The 12,500-nt window shown below is 39.6% G+C and overlaps 1 protein-coding gene across 3 annotated transcripts in view; it reads right to left on the bottom strand.

Annotated features, from left to right (window-relative positions):
- The window catches only part of NTRK2 (neurotrophic receptor tyrosine kinase 2), a 201,246-nt gene that overhangs the window by 153,576 nt on the left and 35,170 nt on the right, over positions 1-12,500 (bottom strand). For all 3 annotated transcript variants that reach the window (XM_075488574.1, XM_075488573.1, XM_075488575.1), the window contains exons 6-7: positions 4,996-5,132; positions 1,507-1,639 (exon numbers count right to left, since the gene is read on the bottom strand). In XM_075488574.1, the coding sequence (XP_075344689.1) occupies positions 1,507-1,639; positions 4,996-5,132 (270 nt within the window). The remainder of the gene's footprint in view (positions 1-1,506; positions 1,640-4,995; positions 5,133-12,500) is intronic.

Genomic DNA, 12,500 nt, shown 5'->3' with positions numbered 1-12,500 from the left:
ATTCTGAACATGTCTTTCCTCCCTTCCCTCCCTCCCCCCAAAGTTATCAGCCAAGTATTTTTCATTCATCAGTACAGAAGTACATTATTTGTAGGAATGATACCTATTTGGAGGATACTTACACAGGAACCCACCTACTATGCTCACAACTGAAATGACGTTGTTCTTTAGAAAGAAACAAAACAAACTAGTTTCAGACAATGACTGAACACCTGTTAAATCATTTAAACCTTGTAAGGTGTGGGAAGTTCATTCACTGGATCAATGAGAAAGGGGAAAAGAGACACTTTAGCTTTACTCTGCTGAAAAATGGCACAGAGGAGTGCTGAAGGAACACAACAGTATTGAAAATATTTAAAAGCTGGCCAAAAGCAAGTAGTACTGGAAATATATTCAGCTAGGAATCCAAACTTTCAGATTATTTTCTTCATAGAATCAAAGCCAGAACAGATGACTTAATTCCCTGGATTCTTCTGTCAGGGAAAGACAATTTTCTACTATACATTTTCTCATTCTTTGTTCAAACCTGCTAAATGCCTCAAGTTTACAGACTTGTTCTGTTTCCCTCAGGAGATTATTCCAACACCTTGCCCATTATTTCACTATTGGGAAATTTTCCTTGATACTTATTCTTAACTGCATCCAATTTCATCTAGTTATACTCCCTTTTATCACTCGTAACAGTGCCAAGCTCAGAATCTCATTTACACTGTTCAAACACTTCTGGTTTATGTCCCTTCCCATAGCTATTACATATCCAATTTCAACCTACAAACCTACATCTACAGTGATTTTTCTAGTTTACTCTGTCATGAGCACATGCTGAACAAAGTTTGCCATCTACAAAGCGTTCCATTCCCATCTTCAATTAAACAGAGGGTTGCAACTTGTGAAAACATGCTGTCTAGTTCACATAAAATGAATTCAGGCTGGAGCTTAGATCTAAGAAGCCAGTGCCTCTACACTACATGTCCCTTCCCCCTTCCTTGGCCCAGACAAATAAGTATATTATTCAAAGCTATGACAAATAAATTTACATCTGGCAGTACAAATGTTGCAAGTGTGTTATTTTTTGAAGAAAGCAGTTGTTGCTTTAGATAATAAGAACTTAAACATTTGTAGTCTCTTATAATTAATTCTATGAGCCTTTTGATGCACTCACACTTCCTAATTCCTACGACAGTGTGTATGTACATGCACACCATTACAAACCTTCCCACACTGACAGTGCCATTGAGTATTTTGGGTTTCAGACCTTTACTTACAGATTGTTCTAACTGGAAGATAAAGCATTTAGAAATACATTTTTTGCAGAATGCAGGGCTGAAAAAGATAAATACAACAACTGCTGCTTGGGCTACTCCCAGCATTAACTGCAGTAGATAGTTTACATGCCTTAAGGGCTTTTGTTTCAACAACCTGTGCGCCCAAAAAATACTTATACCCAAAACAGTTCCTGCCAAGGCAGTTTGTTGTCGGGAGCTGTATGGAGGCCTGCGTACGTACAGAATACCGTGAGCTCGGCAGAGGCTTGGTCCTCTCCCACAATGTTCTCTGCTACACAGGAAATCCACAGTCCGCTGTCCATGGATGAAACGTTCTTTATGGTTAGCGAGGCAGGGTTCTTACTTGTGTCACTCTACAAGCAATCACAAAAACATGTATGTCAACCACAGCATAAAGAACAGGGGAGAGGGAGGGAATCATTGGCCACAGCTGAATGGCACTTTCCATTTTTCCTTCCTTTTAACTGTATCAGTCCACAATTAATCAAAGCCTTACTTTAGTGTCTTATCCAAACAGACACAAAACACCTACAGAACCAATTGTAACCATCAGTGGCAGTGGATTCAAAGCTCCAGAAGTCCTGCTACAAACACTGCACTCAACCATTTTTCTGTCCTGTCACTTTCAGTTTCTGCCTTTTTTTTTTTAAATGCTTCTTCCCCTCTACACAAACATTTTTTTCTCTACCCACACCCTTGCTCATCCCTCTCTTCCACTTCATGACTGATTTCTATGGTCTATCTCTGCTCCCCTTGAACTTTTTCTTCCCACCTATATTCTGTTCAATCCTTGCTTTACTCTTCCTTTTGTCCCTTTCCTTTGCACTTACACTTGACATCTCCTCCCCTGCTGCCTTCTGAGCTCTACTGCACCCTGACAACGTGTCTTCTCCTTCCTCCTCAGCCAAATTTCTCTTGAAAGCTTCTTCTTCTCATGATACCTTCCACGAGAAGTTACATACCTTCTACTACCTAAGCTACTGTCCAAGTACTGTTTTATGTGTTTAAGCACAGGCTAATTAAGGTAAGAATTCTGATTCTTAGAAATCTTGACTCTTATGATACTTAGAAAGCTCAGTGCCCGTTTACAGCCTTAAATGCCATATTGAATATACAGCTACGCAACACTGAATAAAGCAAATAGGTCTGAAACACAAAAACAAAAAAAAGCTAGCAAAGCTAGTTGTTAAAGACTCTTGTTTTCTTAAATCAGGTCCTTCATATGATCTCCAAATAATTACTATTTCCATACTTGAATTTTTCATAAAATGTGAGACTATTTTCTTAAAAAGGAAAGGAACCAAAACACATTCAGAAAATAAACAATAATTAGGATAATTTTTAAAACCTACTTTTGAGGTACTTTTCTTAGTGTACACATACACTTCAGTGCTGCATAGAACACAAACAAATAACACACTGCATCTGAAAAACCACAGTGACTTTCAGTGGCAGTCAATGGGGACATGCAGGAACACCCCTGCATACAGTCCTGTGGGACCAGAATTTTGAACCTCAAGATGACACCTTATCTCCACTTAAGTTAAATGTCCCTTTGATTTCAGTGTGACACTAGGGGAGGTGAGTGGAAAAGCAAACATCACATTACGCATTTCTCCACGTGCAGCTCTCGGAGGTGAGCAGTGCTCAAAGCTGGACTGAAAGCAGAGGGGCTCAATCGCAGGCTCAGGGCTGAAATCCAGAGCAAGAAAAATCTAACCAATGTAAATCGGATTATACGTCAGCACAGAAACTGAGAGCATACAGTTAGCTTTGCAGGACTAGAGTTTAGTTTTAACTTTTGTTAATGTCTCTCTTTGTAAAACAGGAAAGAGAGAGAAAACAGGCAAAAGCAGCATAGGAGGTGAAGAAAAGGGAGGCAGAAACTGAGATACGGAAGTGAGAAAAAGGAAACCAAAACCAACACTCACAGAAGAAGGAAGGATAGTTGTGAATGGCAAATGAGGTTTAAAAGGCACTCATTCTTCTGCTACTGAAAAGACTACTGTGCTCCACAGCTAAGGTTGTAGCTAGCCTATATTATGAGCCCCTCTCAAGATGAAGTTATGCCAGCACAGAGTATTTCTGGAAAGCCTGAAGCAAACTGACCATGGCATTGCAAAGATAGGAGCGTTAAAAAATGAGGTGATCTCACTTTTTGAACAGCATCCCACATTTGTTTTGGCTCATAACTCAAAAAAAAGAAAAAAAAAAAAAAAGAAAGAGCACAACTTGGCGTAGGTTCCCCAAACTGTTTTAATTTCTTGTTCTTGATGACGACTGATGCCTTTGGGTAGTTTTACAGATTAGACAAAATTTTAAAAATAAAACTAGAGCTCTGCAGAGCTCTTACTTATGAGAGCTGAAAGACAGGCTAGTCAAATTCTATACAGGCCAAATATAATGACCTCAAGGAAGAATCACAGAATCACAGAATCATATAGGTTGGAAAAGACCTTTAAGATCATCGAGTCCAACCATAAACCTAACACTGCCAAGACCACCACTACACCATGTCTCTAAGCACCTCATCCAAACGTCCTTTAAATACTTCCAGGGATGGCGACTCAACCACTTCCCTGGGCAGCCTGTTCCCATGCTTGATAACCCTCTCGGTGAAGTAAAATTTCCTAATATCCAGTCTAAACCTCCCCTGGCGCAACTTGAGGCCATTTCCTCTCGTCCTATCACTTGTTACCTGGGAGAAGAGACCGACCCCCACCTCTCGACAACCTCCTGTCAGGCAGTTGTAGAGAGCGATAAGGTCTCCCCTCAGCCTCCTTTTCTCCAGGCTAAACAACCCCAGCTCCCTCAGCCGCTCCTCATCAGACTTGTGCTCCAGAAGTCTTGGGAAGAACACATGCGGCACTTTGTACAGACCAGGAAGCTTTAGGCAGTCTGTACCATCATAAATGTAGGAAAGCCAATGCCATCAAATTGTAAATAACAGAGGGTCTTGCCCACTGTGTAAATAATGGCAATTTAAGACGTCAGCAGCTCCATGTTGAAGATCTGCTTATATGCCTCTCAACACCTCCATCAGAAACAACTTACCATTCTATCTCCCGTGTGCACACAGTCTAGGGACACAGAATACAAAGATCTCAGAAAACAAAATTCCGCCTTCCTAGATCATTTTATTGAGAAAACCTCTTCATACTTCATTAAAAAAACTGCCATCCTTTTTAGTAAAACCTTCACTTCAATTTCCAAGGCTTCCTGTCGGTGCTTTGTTTGTTGAAGGAAAATTAAACAAGCCACAAAATATTTACAACCAAATTCCAACACACCAATCTTTTGGCATGAAAATATAATAAAATTAGAGACACAAAGCCTTTTACATTATTAGGGTAGATTAGATATATTCTCTGTATACAGGTATCAGTGATAATAAGAAAGGCCTTGTGTTTCAGTATCCCGATTCACCAGATTAATTTCAAAAATTTACAGTACTCCCATTTGCAAGTGAACATCCAAAAACTAGAGTTCAAATCAGGGTCTTGAGGAGCAAATGTCTGCCATTCTCCAAAACCACTGCAGCAGTCACCCTGGGTTGAAAGTAACTGGAAAATAAATGTAATCCCAACATTAATTTCTTATTTCATCTTTCTAATAAAAAGTTCACTAAAGCTGGACATGAACCTTCATTCCATCCTTCAGCAGGTATCTCCTGTCTCTGAATTGTCACGTAGTTGAATATGAAACTTACCTCATGGTTTGAAACAAGATTAGTGAGCACCCAGGACACATTAGGGGGTGGCCCGCCAGTAGTATCACAGTACAATGTGATGCTCTTTCCTTCCACCACGGTGATGTTGTAATTGCTTAAGTTTGCTGAGGGCAAGTCTATGATAGAAACAACAACAAAAAAAAAAAAACCCACATGCATTTGTATTCCACAGAAATAGACACCAGTCAATTCTAAGCAAGCTGGATAAATGCAAGCAAAAACACCGCTAAATCAGATATTCACTATGGTCATTTACTGTTCAGTCAGGGAGTACAAACAGCATCTTTGGAAACATATAACTACAATCTTTAAGCTGTTACATAACATTTTTTCTGCGCCTCCTGTGCTTCAACCTCCTAAGAAAACATTACTGTGTGTGGAAATACATTAAGCTAATTATATAGAGAAATGTTTCAGGTGGGAAAACAGAAGTTATTCTAACTTCAATTTTTAACTGCAAAATGAAAAAAAAACAACCTTCCCTTATTCTTTAAAACAGGAAATTTAATCTGTCTCTTTGTAACAGCTGCAAAGCAATCTCTATTTTCCACAAACGGACACTGTGGTATTCCCACTGTTCTCCACACCACCAACAGGAAAATTGCGTTAGCTCCCAGTATCACACAAAAGATTGCAGCCCTCCCTCTCATACACAGACACAGCTCACAGAGAGCAGTGCAAAACCTAGATCTTAAGTACAAAGTGAGGGAAACAGACCACTAAACAGATCAAACCAGAGGACAGAAAGGACAGCAGAGAGGGTTAGCAATTGCGCAGAGCTGCCATCCAAGGCACCTCAGCAGACTTAGCTATTGCTCTCAGGAAAGCAGAAAAGCAGTGAGATGGTACCACTCACCAGGAAACAAGCCCAGATTTTGCAAGAATCAGGACTCCCCCTCCATCTCACAGAGCTATAAATCAACTCTGCATCTCATTCTTCAGCACCCAAAGCAATGGGAGCTTCCTGAAGAGTAAATATATGCTGAATGCTTACAAAAACAAAAGGAATTACAGACTGACCCTCTTCAAAGACAATGCTAGCAATATCAATAGACTTCAGGCACAGAGGACCTCACATTTCATATTTATTTACACAGCAAATAATTATGCAACATGCTAGAAATACCGTATCTTTCTTAAAAGATACTGTGCCATCATTTGGAGCTGCTATACTCTGTAAAAATCCTTGGCCTCCTTTATGAGGCATTTCTCATGAACTGTTCCAGGCTACTTTTACTTGCAATTTCTCATCTCAAATAATCAAGTTTATCTGCTGTGCTGTATGCATGCATATGTGCTGTGCTGTATGCATGAATGGATATGTATGCATGATCTTGCAACGACTTTTCTTTTTCTGCAGCAATTGTTCTTTTTTTGCGTTTTTTTTTAGTTAAGAGTACAGTAGTTTCAACATGGACTTGCAGGTACAGAAGTTTAGCAGAGACTCTTTTGCTTATCTAAAAGTCCCATACAAACAATTAACCATAAAATCAGTGTGAACACATTAATATGTTTGCTAGAACTTCAATATAAGCTATATGTATTGGAAATCTCCCTTTAAGTTTAATTAGTTCGATAAAAATTAAATGAGAGGAAGTAATACCAAAGACAAGACAAATAATTTGCCAGGCAATGCTTTCTTGCCTAATAAGATTTGAAGATCAGCACAAGTATACAATAACTGCTTAGGCAATTCTCCCAGTGCTTTAAGTAGTGCTGTAATATGATTCCCGTTATAGGCATCACGGATTTCTTCTATTATGTTCACTTTATAAATCATATGTTGAAGTTTATTGAGACAGAGCTGGACAGTTTGTACGCTTTGATACAGTAATCTGTTAGCGAAGGTAGCCATCTGCTCTCGCCTGCTGTGAATTCAAATCTCAGCAGTGTCTGTCGACTAGCTGGGCAGGAAATAAAACTAATCTTAGGGAACATTTGGATATTAATTATGCTGGTTAGGGAACAAGGAGAGAAGTAATGAGATCATTTGCTTTATAAAGTTACACTTCCACACCACCTCGGAAAACCATTCCAACTACTCTTGCCAGATCTGAACGTGCGAAGAGATTAAAGCTCCCCACTTCTTCCTGACCCAAGCACTTGGGACAAGGTCTACATGACAGATTAGCATTTCACTGTGCAAGCCTGCACAGTTCCTACTAACACACCATTTCACATGAAACCTCTCATGTAAGCAAAAATAAAAACAACTTTGGTCCCTCAGAGCCCTCCTTTAATAGCTGTTAAATCCCGAGACAACTTCTTCCTGCAGTGTGTTTATTTACAGGATAGGCAACTGAAGTTTAATTCCTCTGGTACTGGTTCTGGTTCCCACCCAGAATTAAATCTAGTTCTGTTTATTTGCAAAAGTCTGCACATGTCATGTTGGTGTTGTATCTCTGAGGGAAACAGCTACATCATGCTTGTATCCTGCCAGAAGGTTATAAAATAATAGTGCTTATTATTCTATAGATTCGTAAGTTACACTAAAAACCAGTTGCAAGACCCAGCAGAAAACATTACAGAAAAAAAGTGTAAGTAGAATAGAACAGAATAATCACATTATTGTGTGTGTTTTCTTTTATTCCCTTTCCCAGTCATAAGAAGTGGGTGGGAAACACATACAATAATTGCCTTGGGATTCATTGTTTCTGGTTGGGTGTCCTGAGTTAGTGAACTTTAACTGCAAGGTCATTTTGGCTTTTATTTCCAGTGGCACCCAGACTGCTCCACAGCAGAATACACGCTAGTTGAGAAGTGGAAAAAGCAGACGGTAGTGTCAGATCTCATATCTAGAAAATGTGATACACTGGACCTACCAATAAAGCAATGAGACTAAGCAGGAAAACCTGTACTGAAAAATAACTATTTAAAAAACCACAATGCACCCTAACAGACACACATGCTCAGTATGTATGCTCAGTGTAGTGAGAGACCATTTATACGAGTCAGTAGCATTTTGACACCTACACAATTACAAAGATATCCAACCATGCTGCATTTACTCCTGACTTAATTTGGTTAAATACAGTGTTTTAGATGACTATCACTTCTGTTGATATGGATGTACATTTTAAAGGACTTTGGATACAGTAATTGATACAAGCAATCAGACAACAGGTTCAAATACTTCTGTATACTGCCAGCATAGTAAGTTTAGACTGTAGTATAAAAGCCCATGCAAGGTAGACATGACATCATCTTTCCACAAGTCTCATTTTGATATGTCAGACAGAGATTACCCTGTGCCCCAAAGCTTGAAACACAATATCTCTTTCAAACTTTGATAGCATTAATTATTATAATTCTGGATATCAGTAATAACCCTGCTAGTATCCGATTTCTTTTTTAGGTTTGCTATATTCTTGGCCTTAATAGCCTTATGCAGCAATGAGTTTCACAGGCGTACTGTCCAGGCCATAAACAAGAGCCATTCCCTTTTACCAGTTCTGAAAATTGTCTGTGACATTCAAATTCATTGAGTGCTCTCCTGTTCTGACGGGACAGAGAAAAGAGAGTTTCTGAATGATCTTCTTAAGACCACTCTGTTTCATTTTGTTTTCTCAAGTCCCCTTTCTTCTCAATAATCTACCCAAAGCTTCTCAATCTCTACAAAACAGGAGGACAGAACCCGCTACTGAGAATGTTAAACTGTAATGTAGAGAGTTACGCAGTTCAATAGATGAAAGCGTACGCTAAAATCCATGTGTTTCATTATGTATGGGTGTATAGCAGCTATGTTATTTCACCACATACAGAATATCTGTTCTCATATGTAAACTGATAACACTTTATTCCCAGAAATTCGCAGCTCTGGATTAGAATAAGCAGTCACTTCCCTCACCCCAGCACAACTGGACACAACAGAGACAAGGCAGGAGGAACTCATTTATGTCAGCTGAGTCTCTCCACGTATCATCTCATGCTTTAGAAGGAACAAACATTCCTTTAAGTAGGGGGGGGCTATTTACCTTCAGAGACCATCATCACTGCAAACTGATGGCCCGAGGCCATCAGACAGTGGAACTGCCAAGCATCACTAGGGATGACTCATATCTTCACTGTGCACAGCTGAGACTTCAGCAATCACAAAACCAAATACTTTGGATGAAATTTTCAAAGGTTACTACAACATCTAGCTACACAGCTGTCAATGGAAATTAATAAAAAGAATGTGTCTAAATTCCTAGAGGGCTTTCAAAGTCTTCATGCTGCGACTTACTACCTTCTACAGAAAACTTGCACTGGCCTTGCTAGAGCCAGACTGTCACTGTATGTCAAAGGAAGGATATGACCTAATTAAGAAATAACTGAGTATTAATACAAACTCTGTAGTCTGTAACTCAACTCTCAGCACCAAGCTAATGCTCTAGCCAGTACACTACAGCAACTTTTAGAATAAGAAGGTCTTAAGCAAAGAGAGAAGTATCTACCATTACACCCAAGATGTTGTTTCACTGGTTAACTATCTTCAGAGGTACAAAACTTTTTACAAAATTATTTCCAGGTTGACTTTTTCAGCTTCAACTTTCATCTGTTCCGTTCTGGGATTTGTTCAGCTGCTCAAAAAGCTTCACCAAAAAATTCTCTCAATATGGGGTCAATTAGTGTCACTAATACCTAAGAAATGACATGATGAAGAAAGGACCACCTGAGAGAATACCATAAATCCAATATTGCATTCATTTAAGCCATCCTTTGCATGCTAAGCTCCTGATTTTCATTGGCCTGTCGATAAATTCCCAGGAGTCTAGCCACGATGCAGTGTCACTAAATGGTTTTCAATGTGGCCCATGACATCTCTTTATTGCTTGGCACCTTTTTGCAAGTCAACCTGTTCTGTGATAAGAACAAGCAGTTACCAAGAAAAAACTGACATTTTTTTTCTCAAAACTAGCCAACTGCATCTGGATTTTAATAAGGTCATTTTAATCCTTACCTGAAATCCTTAGTCACCTTTTCAATAAATATATCAGACCCAGAATGATTAAATTAATACTGAGCCAGTAACCATCTGTCAAACTGAACCACGTAAACACAGACTACCAAAACCACTAACTTATAAAATATGCCCTGTAATTCTTAAGATACAGTGGCCCAAATCCAGTCTGTTTGCCTCACATAAGGTTTCAATACAGTCCAAGGTTCTCGGCTCCCCTGGTTTTGCTTTTTCTCTCTAGGGAGAAAACATAGAACTAATTACAGCACTACAGTACAGCTTGGTAACACCCACTACTTGTACTGTCTGGAGCCTGAAAACAGGATGGTTGACAATGCAATTTGTTAAGAACTGTGCACATGGATCTGCAAATTTCACAGGTCTTGCTGGCCCTGAAGAGGTTGTACCAATGTAAAATTTAAGAAAAACAGATTTTTCTTACATCAGTCTATTAAAGTTCTGCCTTGTTTGAAAATAGAGAAATATTTACAAATTCCAAAGGTCTTTTCCTATGGGCTTTTATGGGTTTAAAAAACAAAGTAAAAAACTTTCTAGTAATTCTAGCTACAGAGCTAGGAACTGTTGGATATGTGATACACCTCCTGTGTTTCACTTAGCAACTGTCTGCAGCCAACAACCTCTGAGCCAAATTTCAGCCATGGACTAAGTGGGCACGTTTCCACCAAAGTCTGCAGAACGACAGGGCCAAAAATCAGCCTGGCTGCGTCTTTAGAGCACTACAAACAGGATACCCTGAAATTTTACATGCAAAACATGAATTAAAGAAACATAAATCATTGTTTCCATTCCCTGTTGTATCACAACCACAAAATCAAAATGCTTAATACATAGAGAGAATTGCAGAAATTTCACAGACGTTATTCCAAGATGACAAACACGACCATATTCAATGAAAATTTAAAAAATTTGTTAGGCAAATAAAATACAGAATTAGCAGAAATAAGGAACATTTTAAAAAATTATCATCTCTCATATATCTTCTTTTTTCTGGAGCCCAAAGATCACTCTCCTCTTCAGCTACAGGGAGGAGAAGCCCGCAACTTCTCACTTCACTGCTCTAACCACCAGGCACTACTCTCCATTTCCCCACTATAACTTTGCCATCATGCACAACAAAACTTGAAATTTCTCTTGGATTCAAGTTAAAAGTAGAGACACTAATCTGAAACATATAAGGGGGAAACAGGAAAAGGAATCCTGGATTATGATCCTTTCCCCCAGCAAATTTCCATACTCTGCCCACTGAGTGTTAATGTAAATTAAAGAAACTGTCCCAGACCAAAACTTCTTCAACTCTTTAGAATATATAGCCACTGAACAGAGCACTGAGTAGAGATATGCTCACCACGTGGCACAACAAATCTTAATGGGTGTTTTCTAGAACAACCATGGTATTTTGCATAGGTCTGACACTGTTAATCTAGAATAGTCTCAAACACTCTACAGGCTGGTGGTGAGGACATTATCCCCAAAACTGTAAGTTAGATTCCTGAGCTGAACCTGAATCCAGAGAATGATGACAAGATCTCCTCCTATAGCCACTACTTTAATTAAAAAAAAAAAAGAGAGAGAGAGAGAGAGAGAGAGTAGCTCTTGTTATGCCCTTTTGAAAGGAAAAAAGCACAAACTCCTACCGTTGGGAGAGACTGAGTCCAAACGGAGAGGCTCCTTGCCAAAGCCCTGAGGAGAGTCATTCAGACCAGAGTTTAGGGCTTTCCCATGCCTTCAGCATTTCCTGATGAGCAGTTGGAAGGCATACACACACTGAACAAGCTCATTTTGGACCTCTTCTTGCTCGATGTGCTTGCTGTTTCAGCACACCTTCTTAGAAGTCCAACTCTCTTTTCTTACCGTGCCAGATCTGACACTCACAACACCCACCTGTTAGTCTATGGAGGAACGTCTTTCTGTTGGGAAGCAGAATGAGTGATGTGGCAGCTCACTGAGCCACCCAAATATTTTAAAATACTAAAAGAAATCTGCCTCCAATCATGACATGCCTGATTGTCACATTCAGCTGGGAACCTTTACAGAAAATAATTAAACAAGTACAGGCTCTACCGGAAGATGATGAGTCTTTAAAGTATGCTTTCCCAGAGCCAATACACCCTTACTTTGCCTTGAAACACTCCATCACTCCCTGCTTAACTGAAACTATCACTAGAATCAAACTTCTGTAAGTAGAGCCAGTGTGGTCCACAGCAAAGACCACAAAACTTGCTAACTCTTCTTCACGATTACAGCAACAAACGCAACCTCTGCAGAACCATCACCCCATCCAGGGCTTCAAATGCCATCATGAATGCCATGCAGGCAAAAACCACCAAAAGCCATGCACCAGAACAAATTCACTTGGACAGCAAGCCGTCTTCTGCAGTCAACCTGTGCAGAAGCTTTGGAGGTTGCTGCTGACATTTCAAACCAGATGAAGGGCTTATGTTTCCAAGGTTTACATCAGGTTCTTAACTTCTGCCCAAGACCTTTCTCTTAAGGTGCCTAGGCCTGACCTGGGTTCTAGTAG

Source organism: Mycteria americana, chromosome Z (genome assembly GCF_035582795.1).
Source record: "Mycteria americana isolate JAX WOST 10 ecotype Jacksonville Zoo and Gardens chromosome Z, USCA_MyAme_1.0, whole genome shotgun sequence".
Taxonomy (NCBI): Eukaryota; Metazoa; Chordata; class Aves; order Ciconiiformes; family Ciconiidae; genus Mycteria; species Mycteria americana.
Note: the sequence above shows the minus strand (reverse complement) of the source record. Positions and strands in the feature narration are given on the sequence as shown.